The sequence below is a fragment of the Microcaecilia unicolor genome, chromosome 1 (assembly GCF_901765095.1).
Source record: "Microcaecilia unicolor chromosome 1, aMicUni1.1, whole genome shotgun sequence".
NCBI lineage: Eukaryota > Metazoa > Chordata > Amphibia > Gymnophiona > Siphonopidae > Microcaecilia > Microcaecilia unicolor.
In genome coordinates, this window is record NC_044031.1 from 536,485,065 (window position 1) to 536,503,378 (window position 18,314).

General features: G+C 43.7%; 1 protein-coding gene across 1 annotated transcript in view; it reads right to left on the reverse strand.

The window, feature by feature from the left end:
• PIP4P2 (phosphatidylinositol-4,5-bisphosphate 4-phosphatase 2) overlaps positions 1-18,314 on the reverse strand; it is a 110,047-nt gene that overhangs the window by 62,098 nt on the left and 29,635 nt on the right. The window contains exon 2 of the mRNA XM_030216408.1: positions 13,797-13,945. Coding sequence (XP_030072268.1) covers positions 13,797-13,945 — 149 coding nt within the window. The remainder of the gene's footprint in view (positions 1-13,796; positions 13,946-18,314) is intronic.

Below are 18,314 nucleotides of genomic sequence, written 5' to 3' on the forward strand. Positions count from 1 at the left end.
TAGTAGTGCTTTAGAATGATAAGTAGTAGGCATACTGGGTCAGACCAATGGTCCATCTAGCCCACTATCCTGTTTTCCAAACAGTGGCCAAGTCAGGTCACAACCAGGTAGAAACCCAAATCGTGGCAACACTCCATACTACAAATCCCAGGGCAAGGAGTTGCTTCCCATTTCTGTCTCAATAGCAGACTATGGACTTTTCCTCCAGGAATTTGTCTAAACCAAGATACACTAACTGCTGTTACCACATCCTCCGGCAAAAAGTTCCAGAGCGTAACTATTCGTTGAGTGAAAAAATATTTCCTCCTGTTTTAAAGGTATTTCCATGTAACTTCCTCAAGTGTCCCCTAGTCTTTGTACTTTTGGAATGAGTAAAAAAAAAAAAAAAAAAATGATTTACTTCTACTCGTTCTACATCACTCAGGATTTTGTAGACCTCAATATCTCCCCTCATCCATCTCTTTTCCAAGCTGAAAAGCCCTAACCTGTTAAGGTTGTTCTGGGGAAAGCCACCGAGTGAAAAAGGATTTTCTCCTATTTGTTTTAAACATACATACTACTTTGTAACTTCATGTCCACTAGTCTTTGTGCTTTTTGAAAAAGAGTAAACAATCACACTGACTCATTCCACAGGATTTACAGACTTATACCTCCTCTCAGCCATCTTTTCTCCAAACTGAGGAGCCCGAATTTATTTAGTTTTTTCTCAAGAGAGTTGTTTCATTCCCTTTATCATTTTGATTGTTCTCCTGTGTATCTTTTTTCAATTCCACTATATCTTATTTGAGATGCGGTGACTAAAATTACACACAATATTCAAGGTGCAGTTGCACCATGGAGCTTTACATGGATTATGATATTTTATTCTCTCTCTCTTTCCTAATACATTCCTAACATTCTGTTTGCTTGTTGGCTGCTGTAAAACACTAAGCAGAAGATTTCAACTTTTTGTCCACAATGATACCTACATCCTTTTCCTGGGCAGCGACTCTATGTGGAACCTAGCACTGTATCTATAATTAGGATTATTCTGACCTACGTGTGTCACTTTGCATTTATCCACATTAAATTTCATCTGTCATTTGGATGCCCAGTCCTCCAGCATCACAAGGCCCTCTTGCAGTACTCATCTGCGTGTGATCTAACAACTTTGAATAATTTTGTGTCATCTGCAAATTTGATCATTTCACTTGTTGTTCCTGTTTCCATATATTTATAAATATGTTAAAAAGCACTGGTTGCAGTACAGATCCCTGTGGTACTCCACTATTCACCCTCCTCTATTGAAAAAACTGGCCTTTTAGCTCTACATCTATGCCCGTACATCTATGCAGACGATGTCACGATATACATCCCGTTCAAACACGATCTAACCGAAATCACAAATGAAATCAAACACAGCCTCCAAATAATGAATTCATGGGCGGATGCATTCCAACTAAAGCTAAACGCAGAAAAGACACAATCAAGCTCATTTTCAAAGCACTTAGCCTCCCAAAGTTCCATAGAAACCTATGGAACTTAGCCTCCCAAAGTGCTTTGAAAATATGCCTCCATGTCTCATTCTGTCCTCACAATATAACACAAACAAACCCAGCACCATGAACACCCCAGACTACACCCTTCCGGTCTCAGACAGACTGAAAATTCTGGGAGTCCCAACTGACCGAAATCTCACACTTGAAGACCATGCGAAAAACACTGCAAAGAAAATGTTCCACTCAAATGTGGAAACTTAAAAGGATCAAACCTTTCTTCCCAAGGGAAATATTCCGCAGCCTGGTACAATCGATGGTGCTAAGCCATCTAGATTACTGCAATGCCATTTATGCCGGATGCAAAGAACAAATCATTAAACGCTTCAAACTGCTCAAAACACAGCAGCCAGACTCGTATTCGGGAAAATGAAATATGAAAGCGCCAAACCCCTAAGAGAAAAACTACACTGGCTCCCATTAAAAGAACGAATTGCGTTCAAAGTTTGCACCCTGGTCCACAAGAATCGTTCACGGGGAAGCTCCGACCTATATGTCAGACCTCATAGACTTGCCTACTAGGAACAGAAAAAGATCAGCACGCACATTCCTCAATCTCCACTACCCCAGCTGTAAAGGACAAATATAAATCCACATATGCATCCAGCTTCTCCTACATATGCACGCAACTACGGAACGCACTACCGAAGGCCATAAAAACAATGCATGACCTAACAATCTTCCGTAGACTACTGAAAACTGACCTGTTCAAGAAGGCTTACCATAACGATCCATCCTAAATACAAAATAGACTTTACATGAACTAGACAAAACCGAACTAGTCACTTGACTGTTTAACCTCATTGCTATTAATGAAAACTACTCAATACGCACTACCACTTTATTTCTTATGTCAAAAATGATCTCTCTATAGTCGATGACCTAACTTATGTTACAATTCACTCTATCACTCAGAAACCTCTATGCAATGCCATAATGTATTCTTCTTTACCATGTATGTATGCACCTTAATGCAATACCTTTTGTAATTCTGTACCTGGAAATGGCGATCGCCATTACGGCATAATGTAAGCCACATTGAGCCTGCAAATTGGTGGGAAAATGTGGGATACAAATGCTACAAATAAATAAATAAATAAATATTCTCTGTTTTTGTATCTTTTAACCAGTTCCCAATCTGCAACACGCCATTGCCTCCTATCCCATAGTAAAGCGAATTTACTTACTTGTAGTAGGTGTTCTCCAAAAACAGCAGGACATGTATTCTCACATATCAGCGACATCGTACAATGGCACTCTGTGCAGACGCTACTCAGCATTTTATCATTTTAAGAACTGCTCACTGCGCAAGTGCCTTCCTGCCTAACATGAGCATGCAGGACCAGTAGTACAATGTCAAAGCTAAAGAATATAACTCCTAAGGGAGGTGGGAGAGGGTGTGAGAATATAGGACCTGCTGTCCTTGGACAGCACCTGAAACAGATGAGTAACTTCACTTTCTCCGAGAACAAACAGGATTTTTTTTTTTTTGTTACATTTGTACCCCGCGCTTTCCCACTCATGGCAGGCTCAATGCGGCTTACATGGGGCAATGGAGGGTTAAGTGACTTGCCCAGAGTCACCAAGGAGCTGCCCGTGCCTGAAGTGGGAATCGAACTCAGTTCCTCAGTTCCCCAGGACCAAAGTCCACCACCCTAACTACTAGGCCACTCCATTTGGGAATCCCTAGCTACCAAGCTCACTGAAAACAACAAATAAAGGACAATGCAGCCTGGAACAGAATAAAAATGGGCCTAGGAGGGTGGAGTTGGATTCTAGACACCAAACAAATTCTGCAGAACTGTCTGACCAAACAGACAGTCACCTCGGATATTCTGAGATATGAATGTATGGATTGAAGACATATAAAGTAACACATACCACGTAAAATGAGTTTATCTTGTTGGGCAGACTGGATGGACCGTACAGGTCTTTATCTGCCGTCATTTACTATGTTAAGCTTTACAAAACTCTTCAACAGAGGTTGATCTCAAGTGGACTACCGACACAGACATAGCTCTAACACTGTGAGCCATGTGACCCTCATCAGCCCAGCTTGGGCATAAGGGAAAAAGATGAATCTGCTAGTCAATTGGAAAAGGAAAAATTAGTTCTTACCTGATAATTTTCTTTCCATTAGTCCCAACACATCAATCCAGAGACTTGTGGGTTATATCCCCCTACCAGCAGGTGGAGATAGAGAGAACGTCTGAGATCTGTTATACGTGGTCCTTATCTCAGTACTGTCGATACCATAGCAGTGGAGAACCAAATAGCGTCAAACACTCTCCTGCCTCTAACAGAACTCCATCATAACTGATAAAGGGGACGGGAGGACTTCCTTTTGAGGAAAGGCTAAAGCGGCTAGGGCTCTTCAGCTTAAAGAAAAGGCGGCTGAGAGGAGATATCCTCTGATCTGCCAAAGCCTTTCATTTTCTCTTTCCTTCTTCCTTTGTCCCTTCCACTGTCATTGTAATTGGCTCATCAGTTCATTGTAAGCCGCTTCGAGGCTGCTTTAAGTGGTATTAAGCAGGGTATAAATGTTCTGAATAAATAAATGATAGAGGTCTATAAAATAATGAGTGGAGTTGAACAGGTAGATGTGAAGCGTCTGTTTACGCTTTCCAAAAATACTAGGACTAGGGGGCATGGGATGAAGCTACAATGTAGTAAATTTAAAACAAATCGGAGAAATGCTCTGGGAGGCCAGGGAGGCTTACGGTAACACAAAGAAAAGAAAGATCTTTGTTAATATATGGTCTAAATATTTACAAAATATCTCCCACAAGGCTAGAAGTGCGGTGCTTAACAAATTGGATACGCCCTAGATAGTGAGACATCCAGCAGATATTTGCTTCGGATTTTGGACCGGTTAAGACCTGTAATAGATATTGCTAGTATAATTACCATGAAATAAGTAGATAAAGGTAAAGGAGTAAAATAAAGGAGAGGTTGGGGGGGGGGGGGGGGGGGGGAAGGGGAAGGAAAGGATGTAAAATAATGATGATGACTAGATGCATATGTACAATTATGACATGACTGAATGTTTACAAAATGTTTGACTTTTTGGTTTTGTTTGACGTGGTACATCAATAAAAACCGTTGAAATATAAAACGAATCAGAGAAAATGTTTCTTCACTCAACGTGTAATTAAACTCTGGAATTCGTTGCCAGAGAATGTGGTAAAGGCGGTTAGCTTAGCGGAGTTTAAAAACGGCTTCCTAAAGGAAAAGTCCATAGACCATTATTAAATGGACTTGGGGAAAATCCACCACTACTTCTGGGGTAAGCAATATAAAATGTTTTGTACTTTTTTGGGATCTTGCCAGATATTTGTGACTTGAATTGGCCACTGCTTGAAACAGGATGCTGGGCTTGATGGACCTTTGGTCTTTCCCAGTATGGCAATACTTATGTACTTTTGTAACCCTGGAAACGGGATATTAACGGTATACAATAACATTTGATTTGGTCCAGTATTTTTCTGTCTATTCTCCCTTCCCCTCCACCTTTATGGTCCAGAATATTCCTGTCCCTTCCTCTACACCTCTATTATCCAGCATCACCCTGTCTCTCCTATACATCTATGGTCCAGCAGCTCCCTGTCCCCCATTCCGTATGGTGAAGCAGCTCTGCAGCTCTGTCCCCCCCTCTCCTCTCCAACCCATGATCCAGCAGTTTTGTGTCCCCTCTCTTCCCCACCCCATAGTCCAGCAGCTCCATATCTCCTCCCCCCACTCCTATGGTTCAGCAACTCCCTGTCCTCTCTCCATTAAGATCCTGCAGCTTCAAGTCCCCCCTCTACCTCCCTCCCTCCCTCCCCTCACACCCCATGCCCCTTCTCCCCTATAGTTCAGCAGTTCCATGACCCCTCCCCCTCTACAGTTCAGCAACATCCTGTCCCCTCTTCCTTAAGGTCCTACAGCTTCACGTCCCTCCTCTACCTCCCTCCTTCACTCCTCTCCCACCCCTATAGTGCAGCAGTTTCTTGTCCCCTCTCCCTCCACCACCCCTATAGTCAAGCAGCTCCATGTCCCCTCTCTCCCCCACAGTGGCGTACCAAGGTGGGGCGGTGGGTGCTGTCCGCCCCGGGTGCACGCCGCTGGGGGGGTGCCGCGTGCCTGTCCGCTACCTTCGTTCTGTGCTCCCTCTGCCCCGGAACAGGTTACTTCCTGTTCCGGGGCAGAGGGAGCATGGAAACAAACAAAGCGGACATGCGCGCCGCATCCTCCCTCCCCCAGCGGCATGCACCCGGGGGGGGGGTTGTCCTTTCGCCGGGGGGGGGGGGAGGGGTCGCGCTGCACCCGGGGGGGGGGGGCAGGGTGCATCGGTGATCCGCCCCGGGTGTCAGCTCCCCTAGGAACGCAACTGCTCCCCCACCCCTGTGATCCACCAGCTCTATACCTTATACCTTACAGTGCAGCAGCTCTGTGTCCCCTCTTCCCTCCAACCCATGATCCAGCAGCTCTGTGTTGCCTCTCTTCTCCCACACCCTTATAGTCCAGCAGCTTTATGTCCCCTCCCCCACCCCTATGGGCCAGCAATTTCCTGTCCCCTCTCCCTTAAGGTCCTACAGCTTCATGTCCCCCCACACCCTACAGTCCAGCAGCTTCACATCCCTTCTCTCCTACCAGGGCCGGTCTTAGCAAGTGTGGGGCCCTATGCAGACCAATTTGGTGGGGCCCCATCCTAGCCCCACCCCCCACCATAGCCCCGCCCCACTGTAGTCCCGCCCCCACCCTAGCTCCACCCCATTGATAAAATTATTCCATTTTTAGAACATTTTTTTATTTATGAAATTTCAAATAAAGACAAATGAAGCTAAACTTGTACAAAAAACTGATTGAAATAATAAGCACAATGCTATCATGAAACCTCCCCTCCCCAGAAATTATTCAGTTCAAGTCCACTACAATTAGTAGTTCCAATTCTCATAACAAAGGAGAATAAAGGAAAAATATTAAGAAAAGATTCAGTACTTTCAAATTCCCCTATTACTCTGTAACCCATATATGCAATAAAATAAAAATGAAATGAAAAGATATACAATAAAATTAAGTGATATGTAAAATATAATGTACAATATAAAAACATATAGACCACCAAGGTATTAAAATTGTTTTAAAATATATACCACAACTCTCTGACTCAAGAAGACTCCGACTCTGTCATCCATAATTGTCTGACAACACACAGAAAATAATAAGTAAAAATAAAAAAAAAGTCACAATTAATACCTTATACACCAATATACCAGCCATACGGAAAATGCAGATTATCAACAATATGAAGCTAGCAAGGGATCATAATATCACAATTCTCATGTAGAGCCACAAAACACCCTTTTAGAGAGAGTGTGTCATGATTTAGGCTCTACACCCTTTCCGATGTTTGGTGCCACCTTAGTAAGGCCAACACACAATCTCTCCACTGCAAAACACTATACACAAACGTGTGCAAAAACACACTCATAACCTTAACAACCCATAAACAGCACTAATTCCAAGGACAGGACGAGCTACAACCTTATGCGTGGCGTGGAAAGGCAACTGTAATTACACCGGGCTCTAAAACACCAGTGCACAACCTAGTGAAAAAAAACAAACAAAAAGGGCTGCAAACTATACGCTAGCAGAATACTGCACCTTCCTTGATCATACCTGAAAAAAACACGAATGCAAAATACTGAACTGGAAAGTTACCTCAAGAAGTCAGACTCAGTATGTAGTAATACTACAAAAATTAAAACTTACATGAAAAATATCACAGATGCACATTTCCAAAAACTAACTTATTCCAATTAATAAATCCTGAATAAAATAGTTTTTTCTACCTTTGTTGTCTGGTGACTTTGTTTTTCTGATCATGCTGGCTCAGTATCCAATTGTGCTGCTATCTGTCCTCTTAACTCCGTTTCCAGGGCTTCCTTTCCATTTATTTCTTTACTTTCCGCCTTTCTTCTTCATTTCTTGCCCTACATCCGTAAGTAAAAGCTGGGTCCTCCGCAGACTTGACTGTCCAGTGGATCCAGCTTCTGCCTATTTTCTATATCCATGTGCACTTTTTCTCCTCTCATCCTTTTCCCTCACCTCATCTCCTTCCTCACTCTTCCCTCGCCTCCATCCATGTCCAGCATTTCTTCTCTCTCCTCCATCCACCCATGTCCAGCGGCCCTCCTGTCCCCCCTGCCATCCATCTATGTCCAGCAACCCCCCCCCCTATCCCCTCTGTCCTCCCCTGCCATCCACCTATGTCCAGAGACCCCCTCCCCTCCATCCACCCATGTCCAGTGACCCTCCTGTGCCCCCTGCCCTCCACCTATGTCCAGAGACCCCCTCCCCTCCATCCACCCATGTCCAGCGACCCTCCTGTGCCCCCTGCCCTCCACCTATGTCCAGAAACCCCCTCCCCTGCCATCCACCCATGTCCAGCGACCCTCCTGTCCCCCTGCCATCCATGCCCAGCAACCCCCCGTCTCCTATGCCCTCCCCTGCCATCCACCCATGTCCAGCGACCCTCCTGTGCCCCTGCCCTCCACCTACATCCAGAAACCCCCTCCCCTGCCATCCACCCATGTCCAGCGCCCCTCCTGTCCTCCCTGCCATCCCCCTATGTCCAGAAGCCCTCCTCCCCTCCATCCACCCCATGTCCAGCGACCCTCCTGCCCCCCTTGCCAACTGCCATCCACTTATGTCCAGTAACCCCCCCCCCCCCCCCCCCCCCCTGCCCTCCACCCATGTCCCGCAACGCGAGTCTCCTCGTTCCCCTGCTGCTCCCCCTCCCTCCAGCCACCTGAGACATCTCCCGTCTGACACCCCCCCCGACCCGCCAAACGACCCTCTTCTGTCGCCCACACCTCACCTGACCCAGCATTTTAAAAAACCTCCAAGCGGCGGTGCCGGTGCCTCGCGTCTGAGGGCAGAAAACTCGCTGCGTCGTTGGCCGGCCTTCCCTCAAGTCCCGCCCTTGCGGAAGTTACATCAGAGGGCGGGACTTGAGGGAAGGCCGGCCAACGACGAAGCGAGTTTTCTGCCCTCAGACGCGAGGCACCGGCACCGCCGCTTGAAGGTTTTTTTTTTTAAATGCTGGGTCGGGTCAGGTGAGGTGCGGGCGATAGAAGAGGGTCGTTTGGCGGGGCGGGGCGGGGCGGGGAGGGGGGGAGTTAGACGGGAGATGTCTCAGGTGGCTGGAGGGAGGGGGAGCAGCAGGGGAACGAGGAGACTCGCGTCGCGGGACATGGGTGGAGGGCAGACGAGCGTGGTCGGCGAGGCAGAGGCGAGGCACGCCGCGCGGGGCCCCCTTAGGCGCGGGGCCCTATGCGGCCGCCTCGGTCGCCTCTGCCTAAGACCGGCCCTGTCTCCTACCACCCCTATAGTCAAGCAATTCCCTGTCCTCTCTCCTCTCCATCCACCTCCCCCCCTTATGGTCCAGCAACTCCCCTTCCTCTCTTATGATTCAGCAACTCTGTGTCCTCTCTCTTCCAAACCCTTCTAGCCCAGCAATTCCATGTTTCCTCTGCCCTCTCTACAGTCCAGCAGCTCTATGTTTCCTGCCCCCCCCCCCCCCCCCCCCCCCCCCACACACACACACACACACAAAAAGTGCAGCCTCAGCCTTCAGGGCAGTGGGTGGGAGAAGAGAGAGCAAGCAGCAGGAAACAGGCCAGCAGAGGAGACACAGATACGCTAATCCTAGTGCTGCGCTCCTTCCCAGGCTCTGCAGATGGCAAACCGTGCTTAGTAGGGTTTTTAGTTCCAGTGGAAGTGAAAGCCTGTAAACGCAGCGGAGTGGAGTTGAGCAGCCTAATGGTTAGTGCAGCAGGCTTTGATCCTGGTGACCTGGGTTGAATTTCCACTGTAGCTCCTTGTGACCTTGGGCAAGTCACTTAACCCTCTATTGCCCCAGGGCCAACTCCCCCCCCCCCCCCAAACAAAAACATACACACACACAAAAACTTAGATTGTGAGCCTTCTAAGGACAGAGAAAGTACCTGCATATAATTTGTACAGTGCTGCGTACACTTAGTAGTGCTACAGAAATGATTAGTAGTAGAAGCAGTTGCTGCTGGCAAGTACACACTATTCCATCAATTATCAAAACTGTATCAGAAAGTGGATTAAGAGCTACTTAATATTAACAGTTTTGTCTTTTGCCAGTGTAGCTTTCACCTAAAAGTTGTTGCCCAGGATTCCACAACATTCAGATTAGTTTTGATTTCAGGTAATATCCCCTGTAAATCATCTTTGAAGGGAATAAAAACTGTGATATCATCTGCATATATAAATGGGTGCAAACCCATGGCACATAATTTTGACCCTAGTGATGTCATCAATATATTAAACAAAATAGGTGAAATGGATGAGCCGTAGGGCACTCCGTAACTGACTTTCCAGGAGGAGGAAATATCCTCAGACATTTTAACTCAATAGAATCTATTGGCTAGGAAACCTCTGAATTAGCTATATACTTCTCCCTCTATTCCATAATGATCCGATAACTTCAACATCGCTTCATGATCAACTAGATCAAAAGCACCTGAAATGTCGATTGAAATAGAAGGACCTAGCTCCATGGAATTCTCTAAGAATTGTCAAATCCAAAAGAGTCACTTTATACTGACTATGTTCCAGGCTTACATCTATAGTGCTTACTAATGGGGAGAGTATTTCTGATGTTACAGTAGGTGATCATCCAGCAATCACCAGATGATGTGGTTTAATATTAAAACAAGTGAGGAGAGGGTTCATTCAAAAGCGAAGGCTCTAGACCTAAAAAAAAAAAAAAAACCTAACTATTCAGATGAGAAATTACCTCAAGGAATTGTCTGGATGAGAACATCTGGAAGAAGCTGAAAAGCAGAGGGCAAAACTGAAAGGAGCTATTTAAAGGCAACATTCTTTTTATAAGGAAAGTAAATTAAAAAAAGAAAGAAAAAGGAGGCCATTTTAGTTCTCAAAAGTAGTAGCTAAAAAGGTAAAGGAAAAAAAAAAAAAAAAGAGGTTAGCCTTTATAAACAAGAAAGCAACCTACGCATCCAGCTTCTCCTATATAAGCACACAATTATGGAACGCACTGCCAAAAGCTGTGAAAACAACCTACGACCACCTAAACTTCAGGAAATCACTAAAACCCTACCTATTCCACAAGGCATACCCCACCGACCCAACATAGATACCTACACTCTGCAACACAGCAAAACCAAAGCTCGTAATGGACACATTCAGGCTCATTTTCAAAGCACTTAGCCTCCCAAAGTTCCATAGAAACCTATGGAACTTAGCCTCCCAAAGTGCTTTGAAAATATGCCTCTATATAACCTTTCCTCTCCTCAACCCCCATTGTACCTGACACACATATCTTTATTCGACCACAATATAACCTTGTATTTGTTTTCTCTTCCAGACTTGGCGAATGCCTTTACGGTACTATGTAAGCCACATTGAGCCTGCAAATAGGTGAGAAAATGTGGGATACAAATACAACAAATAAATAAATAACTGCAAAAGCTAAGAGAAGTGGGCAGAGTAGTCAGGAAAGCAAAGATGCAAATGGAAGAGAGAAAAAAACCCCAGCCACTATGGTAAAATGGTGGGAGGGGGGGAACAAGACATCTGTTAGATAGGTGACAGGAGGAAGTGCAAAAGTGGCATTGTGAGACTCAAATGTAAAGGGGAGGAATATGTAGAAGTTGATAAAGATAAAGCAGAATTGCTTAACAAATATTTCTCTTCTGTATTCACAGCTGAAGGGCCGGAAGCAGGACCACAGAAGACAAGCACAAATAGGAACAGAAAGGGGTGGTAGTCCCTGAACGATTTTCAGAGGACTGTGTTCGTGAGGAGCTGGCTAAACTAAAGGTGGACAAAACGATGGGGCCGGATGGCATACATCCGAGGGTACTGAAGCTCTAGTGGCTCCACAGCTGACATTTTCAATGCTTCTCTGGAGACAGGAGTGGTCCCAAAGAACTGGAGAAGAGCAGATGTTGTCCTTTCTCCACAAAAGCGGAAACAGTAGTAGTGAGGAAGCGATTGGGAACTACAGGCTGGTAAGTCTGACTTCTGTGTAAGTAAATATAAATGTAGTAAATAAAAAATAAAATAAAAAAATAAATTAACAGAAACTTTTAAAACAGAGAATAGTAGTTTTTGGATTACAAGACCTAAGGTAACATTGTTTCATTAGAGGCAGGTCTTGTCAAACAAATCTGATTAATTTCTTTGACTGGACGACCAGAGAGTTGGATTGAGGCAGAGCAAAAGATGTGGTGTATTTAGATTTTAGCAAAGCCTTTGACACGGTTCTGCATAGATGGCTAATAAATAAACTGAGTGCCTCAATATGGGATCTAAATTGACTGACTGGGTTAGGAACTGGTTGAGTGGAAGGCAACAGAAGGTAGTGGTAAATGGGTCTCATTCTAAGGAAAAGGATATTACCATTGGTGTGCCGCAAGGTTCGGGTCTTGGGCCGGTTCTATTTAATGTTTTTGTAAGCAGTATTACTGAAAGGCTGTCTGGTAAGGTTTGTCTCTTTGTGGATGATACTAAAATTTGCAATAGGGTAGACACCCCTGATGATGTGGATAACAAGAGGAAGGACTTAGCAAAGCAATAGAGTGGCCTAGTGGTTAGGGTGGTGGACTTTGGTCCTGGGGAACTGAGTTCGATTCCCACTTCAGGCACAGGCAGCTCCTTGTGACTCTGGGCAAGTCACTTAACCCTCCATTGCCCCAGGTACAAATAAGTACCTGTATACTATATGTAAGCCGCACTGAGCCTGCCATGAGTGGGAAAGCGCGGGGTACAAATGTAACAAAAATAAAATATAGGAGTGGCCTGGAATTTGGCAGCTTAGATTTAATGCTAAAAAATACAGTCATGCATTGGACTGCAAAAAACCCAAGGAAATGGTGAAGAACTTTTGTGCATGAAAGAGGAGTGGGACTTGGATGTGATCTTATGTGATGATCTTAAGGTGGTCAAACAGGTAGAAAAGGTGATGGCGAAAGCTAGAAGGATGCTTGGGTGCCTAGGAAGAGGAATGGTCAGTAGGAAAAAGGAGGAGATGATACTCCTGTATAAGACTCAAGTGAGACCTCATTTAGATTCAACTGCTCAAAATTATTAGGGGTGCTAAGCCCAATGGAAATAACCCCTCTCTGGACACTTACAAGGTATTTTCTCAATATTGGGGGTGCTCAAGCACCCACAGAGTTGGCTCCTATGATTTAGAATATTATGTACAATTCTGGAAACTGAACGGAGTCTGTCCAGATGGCGGCTACTAAATTTGTCAGTGGTCTTCATCATAAAGCGTGTGGGGCAGACTTAAAGAGCTCAAAAGCAATGTTAAAGAGGTGGGCTTTCAGTCTAGATTTAAAGGTGGCCAAGGATGGGGCAAGACGTAGGGGCTCAGGAAGTTTATTCCAGGCGTAGGGTGCAGCGAGACAGAAGGTGCGAAGTCTGGAGTTGGTAGTAGTGAAGGAAACAGATAAGAAGGATTTATCCATGGAGCGAAGTGCACGGGAAGGGGTGTAGGGAAGGACGAGTGTGGAGAGATACTGGGGAGCAGCAGAGTGAGCACATTTTTAGGTTAGTAGAAGAAGTTTGAACAGGATGCGAAAACAGATAGGGAGCCAGTGAAGCGACTTGAGGAGAGGGGTAGTATGAGTAAAGCGATAAGTCTTGAACCAGTGAAGAAATATGTCACCAACTAGTAGGGGCTTCAGAGAAAAGGTGAAATAGGGAAGAAGTAGGATGACACAGCAAGAAAACAGATGGGATTACTGAAGTAAACAAAAACAGGTTAGAGTCAACAAATCAGTTTCAAATTTATTTTAGTTTGCTGAAGTCATCTGTAGCTATTTAAGCAAAGAAACTATGTGAGGCATATGTTGGTTAACTGGGGAAAATAAAAATAATTGGGTCCTTCCGTTGTCTTTGATATTAAATGATAATATGCCTCATATGTAAGAAAGGTGAAGTACAAAACTGATTTACTTGATGTTGAGAGTTCATAATCCATTGTCTTTTTCACTGGAACTATATATGCTCCGTTTCATAGTCCAAATGCAACAAGGACAAAATGTAAGAGATGAAAGACTACTTAGCACACAAATGCATTACCGAAAATAATAAGTTGCTTCCTTGAAGGTTCCCAAGGCACAAGAGAGACCAGTGCGCCTCTAACTTTGGTAATGCCAGTAATATTCTTACTAGGTTGCCTTAACTCTGCATTCAGATATAGGATGTACTTACCGTAGCTTCATTGCAGATTGTACACTTAACCACATGCTGGCGTAGCTTGCCATCCAAATTGATAAGAGACTGGCATACTCGGCAGTTTATTACAGGAACACCACTTGCATCAGGACTGGCAATGGCTGTATATGGAGGCGGCAGTTCACCTGCAAAGACAACATCAACAAGGTAACAGTAAATTCCACTTATATGCCAAAATATTGCAATGGTCAGAGTCCTAAAAGCTTTATCCAAAATAAAAAATTATATTACAACAGTTTTATTCTGTAGCACTTAATCACTGTGCATATGGCCATATTAGTAACAGAATTGTATGGGGAATGAAATTATATGCAGTATAAAAACTGACTCCATCATTCTCGCAAAGCACCAGTACAGAGAACAGAAAACCTGTCCACCAGTCAGTTGAGATGGTAACCCGCCTCACCTTCTGGTCTGGATGCCTTCTGCAGTGGACCGGAATGAAATCTGGCACAAGAGCTGAAATCACATCTACCAAATTTCATCTATGTCCTAGTGTATACAGAAGGGATCTTCGTCCTCCTTTAGTTCAGGCCACCTTAACAAGGCCATAGCTAGAAAAAGAAATTAAAACCTCTCAGGACCAGAAGGGAAGAGGGAGGACCAGACTGAAAAAAGGAAGGCCTCAGGAATGCTTGAATCAGGAATGTGTACAATACTTGGTTGTAATCCTGTTTTGCGCCTGTAAGTCAGGCACACTTCCTGTTGATATAAATAAATAAATGTTCCCTTTTCTTCTGAACCTTGGCTCAGTAGGCCATATCTACTCCCATAAACCTCACCACAGGCCCAGAATCCCAGCTGCTTTTACCCACTATTACCTGGTACATGTGTATGAATGGACAGAAAGACAGGTTTGATTGGTGAAGTGTATCTTAAAAATGGACTTTGTATCAATGAAATACCAAAACCCATATAAGATCTTGCATCCTTTTAGCATTAAATCTAAAGGATTACTGTATTATTTCAAAACAATGCAAGCAAAAGGAAGAGGATATACAAGTTGCTTAAATTTGGAACTTCAAACTCTCCAGGGCTTGCTACTAGTGCTGCAATTTTATATTTAAAGTCTTGGGTGAATGGTATCAAACTGAACAGTACCAGTTCACTAAGATCAATCACCTGAACTTAATCCAGTTTTATCCCTAGAAAATGGTTTGGAATCCCCTTGAAAGACCAATGCAGAAAATCTAGCCAGCTTCTCTGCATAAACTTTCACACCATGATCATCTTTTGAATTGTATTTTATTTTTTTTTACTGTTTTCAAAGCAAGGACTCATTAGCTTTTTGTCTGTTTAGCAAGATACTACCAGGTTTTTTTCTTGGACCATCTTAAATTGACAGTTTGGGTGCCTCACTTTCTTCTTCATCTGGCTACGAGTTCTTATTAACTGAAACCATCTGACAATCTGGTCACACAAAAATAAAACACTTTAAAGTCTTCTCTTGAATAAAGTCTCCTTTATCTGCTTTAGCTCAGCAGACCAGTCATTACATAGGACAAAGAAAATGTTGTTCCCAAAACAAAGTGGTTTTACTTGGAAAAAAGAAGCAACACAGTATTTCCAACCCTGTGGCCCTCTATTGAACTGTTTTTGAGATGAGAATTTGTTAGTGCTTTTTTTTTTTTTTAAATGTTTTACTTCTTTTATGCAGTCATTAACTTTTTGACAAAATGTATCTTTGTTAAATTAGTTAAAAATAATATCTACAGCCTATTCACAGTTCTATTACTTAAATCAAGGCAAGGTATATGGCAGTTGAATAAAGTAGGACATGGCACAATCTATTTTCCTTCTCCTCCCTTTTTCAACTGAGAAAACATCCCCCCTCCGTTTACTAAGTGCGGCTTAGTAAACGGGGGTGGGGGGGTTAGTAAATAACAGAAAAAGATCAAAAAAGGTACATCCAGGCTGCCCTGTTCAGATTCTTCCACTTCTGGTAAACAAGCACATGAAGTTCCATACTGGATCGAACACCAGATCCTGACCCCTTCCCTACACCCCCTGCCAGAGCCGTCAACCCTTTCCCATCACATCAGTCCTAAATATATCTTTTAATATATAGAACTAATGATCACTACCTCAACAATGGAATTCAAAAATGCCTGGAATAAACACAGAGAATCTCTATATACAAAGGATGGAATTAAAGCCAAACAAAGTGTGAAGGTCATTTAACAGGGCACAGAAAGATGTAACCTATACGGAGTGGCAGGTACAATTTTGGCTGCTTGTTGGGCAGACTGGATGGACCACACAGGTCTCTAACTGCCACCATTTACTATGTATGTTACTATATATCATCCTTCTCCAGGATTCCCATAAGACCAACACCAAATCCAGCACCCAGGTCCTGCTCCACATCTCACCACCAAGCTTTCTAACAAGCCACGCAATCACTAAAACTAATAAAAGCCACCATCCAGTCTCTCCCCATTGATGTTTCAGTTTCAAGATACAGGTTATCCCAATGACTTCTTAGAAGGCTGTTTGGGTCATAACTATTGCTCAGTTCAAGTCACCTCAAAGCTTTATTGGAAATCACTACTGTTAAGGCATTTTTCTAGGATAAAGCACAATAATAATGCTAATGGAAGGCTTTTTTTTTTTTTTGCAATGGATAAAAAATGTCAATCAGTAGAGTACTGCTTCGGCAGCAGGCAGCAAATAAGTTAACACCGTTTTACTAATTTCTTTATGACTCCTCTGGGCCACTTCAGAATCTGCTTCATGAAGCTCTTGCTCCATAGACACAAAATGAAACAAGAACCTTGATGAATCAAGCCCTTAATATTTTCTCTGTCATTTAATCTAAGGGTTTTTTTTCCTCAACAAAAACCACACAGCCTGCATGTATTTTATCTCCCAGCTAAACTTTTTAGTTTCTAATTAGCTTCCTCAGCCTTCTTTCATTTGTGTGAAGTTCTCAGACCTGCTTGAATTTTGTAGCAGGGCTGTTACCACAGGTGAAGATGACTGGGGAAGGCAATAGCAAACCACATCACTGAAAGTTAACCAAGAAACCACTGTTTGCAGCTTGAGTATAGGGGACTAACTTAACTTTTACCTTTTCACTCCAGGTCATCTAGTTGAATTCTCTCAGATTTTTTATTTTGTTTAATCAGTATATCAAGTCTCTGTAAATAAATACAGTAAAGTCTAGCTTATCCAACATTTCATAGACCTAGGTGACATCACAGTGTTGATAGAGGCAGCAGTCCTAGGTAAATGTTTGGAGCACATTAAGGGGCCCTTTCACTAAAGCAAGGTAAGCCTACCGCAGGCTTGCCGCATGGTGATCTGGCAACTATCACCAGGCTACCACAGGAACCTGGCAGTAGCTCCTTCCCCCACCGCGCGACACTTCTGCCACGTAAGCTGAGGAGCCCTTACTGCCTCCTAAAAAGGTGGCAGTAAGCCTGGGAAACAGCTGCACAGGCAAGTGGGTAACGTACCACACAGGTATATGAGAAAGTGGGATGTTTGACCAAGATTAGATTGTTCGCATGAAGCATGAAAAGCTTTTCATGCGAACAATCTATTCGTCTACGACCTGCTTCACAGGCCAACACATCACGTGTCCCCTAGCGCACGCATCAGCTGTTTGTCGGCGTTTGAGACCTACGGAACACTGTTGAGCGAGACTACTGATGCAGGCCTTACGGCCGAAACACGTTTGTGTCGAGTCTTTTTTTCCATCAATAAACAAGTGCTCTTGAGATTCATCTCTCCAGGTTTTGTTTTGCCTTGGTCAAACATCCCACTTTCTCATATACCTGTGTTCTCCCGTGGGGCGTTCAAGTTCTCCGCTTGACTGCGGATTTGTTTGAACATGTAACTTATTGCACAGCTATTTCCTTTTTTTGTTTGTTTTTAAAGCCTTTTACCCTGTTTATAGGGTTGATTTATCTTGCGCTGTGCTAAGCAGCATAATCTAATTGACCTAAACCGGACAGAACGCTGGAAAGGGGATTGTAGCAGTACATCAGACCTAATTTGAATTTACCCACTGTGGTAAAAGGGGGCCATGGCAAGCAGCAAACCTGCACACCGATGTCACTGTAGGGGTCCTTTTACCACAGCTTGGTAAAAGGACCCTTAAGTTTGTAAACTCTTGTTGCTGCTGCTTCTTTGAAATATGCCTATTTTTGTATCCCTCATCCACTTTTTCCGTATTATTCAAATTTTTGATCATCCAACCACCTGTCGGTCCGATTTACGTTGAATAATCGAGACTACTGTAAATAAATTGTGTACGTTTACTGGTACTTCTTAACTGAATGTTCCTTCAGTGCCATGTGCAGGATTATAAGAATTATTCATTACATGTAGAACTGCTGTTTCATTAGCTAGTCCCACCTCTGCTTTCTGTTCAGCAAAGAAAGTCTGATAATTTAAATTTTAGAAAGCAATTAAAGCCTTTTGTTATGTCCAAGCCTCTCGTAACAAAGGAATACCTCTGTTTTAGTGCTTGATTTAAAAAGTATTGGG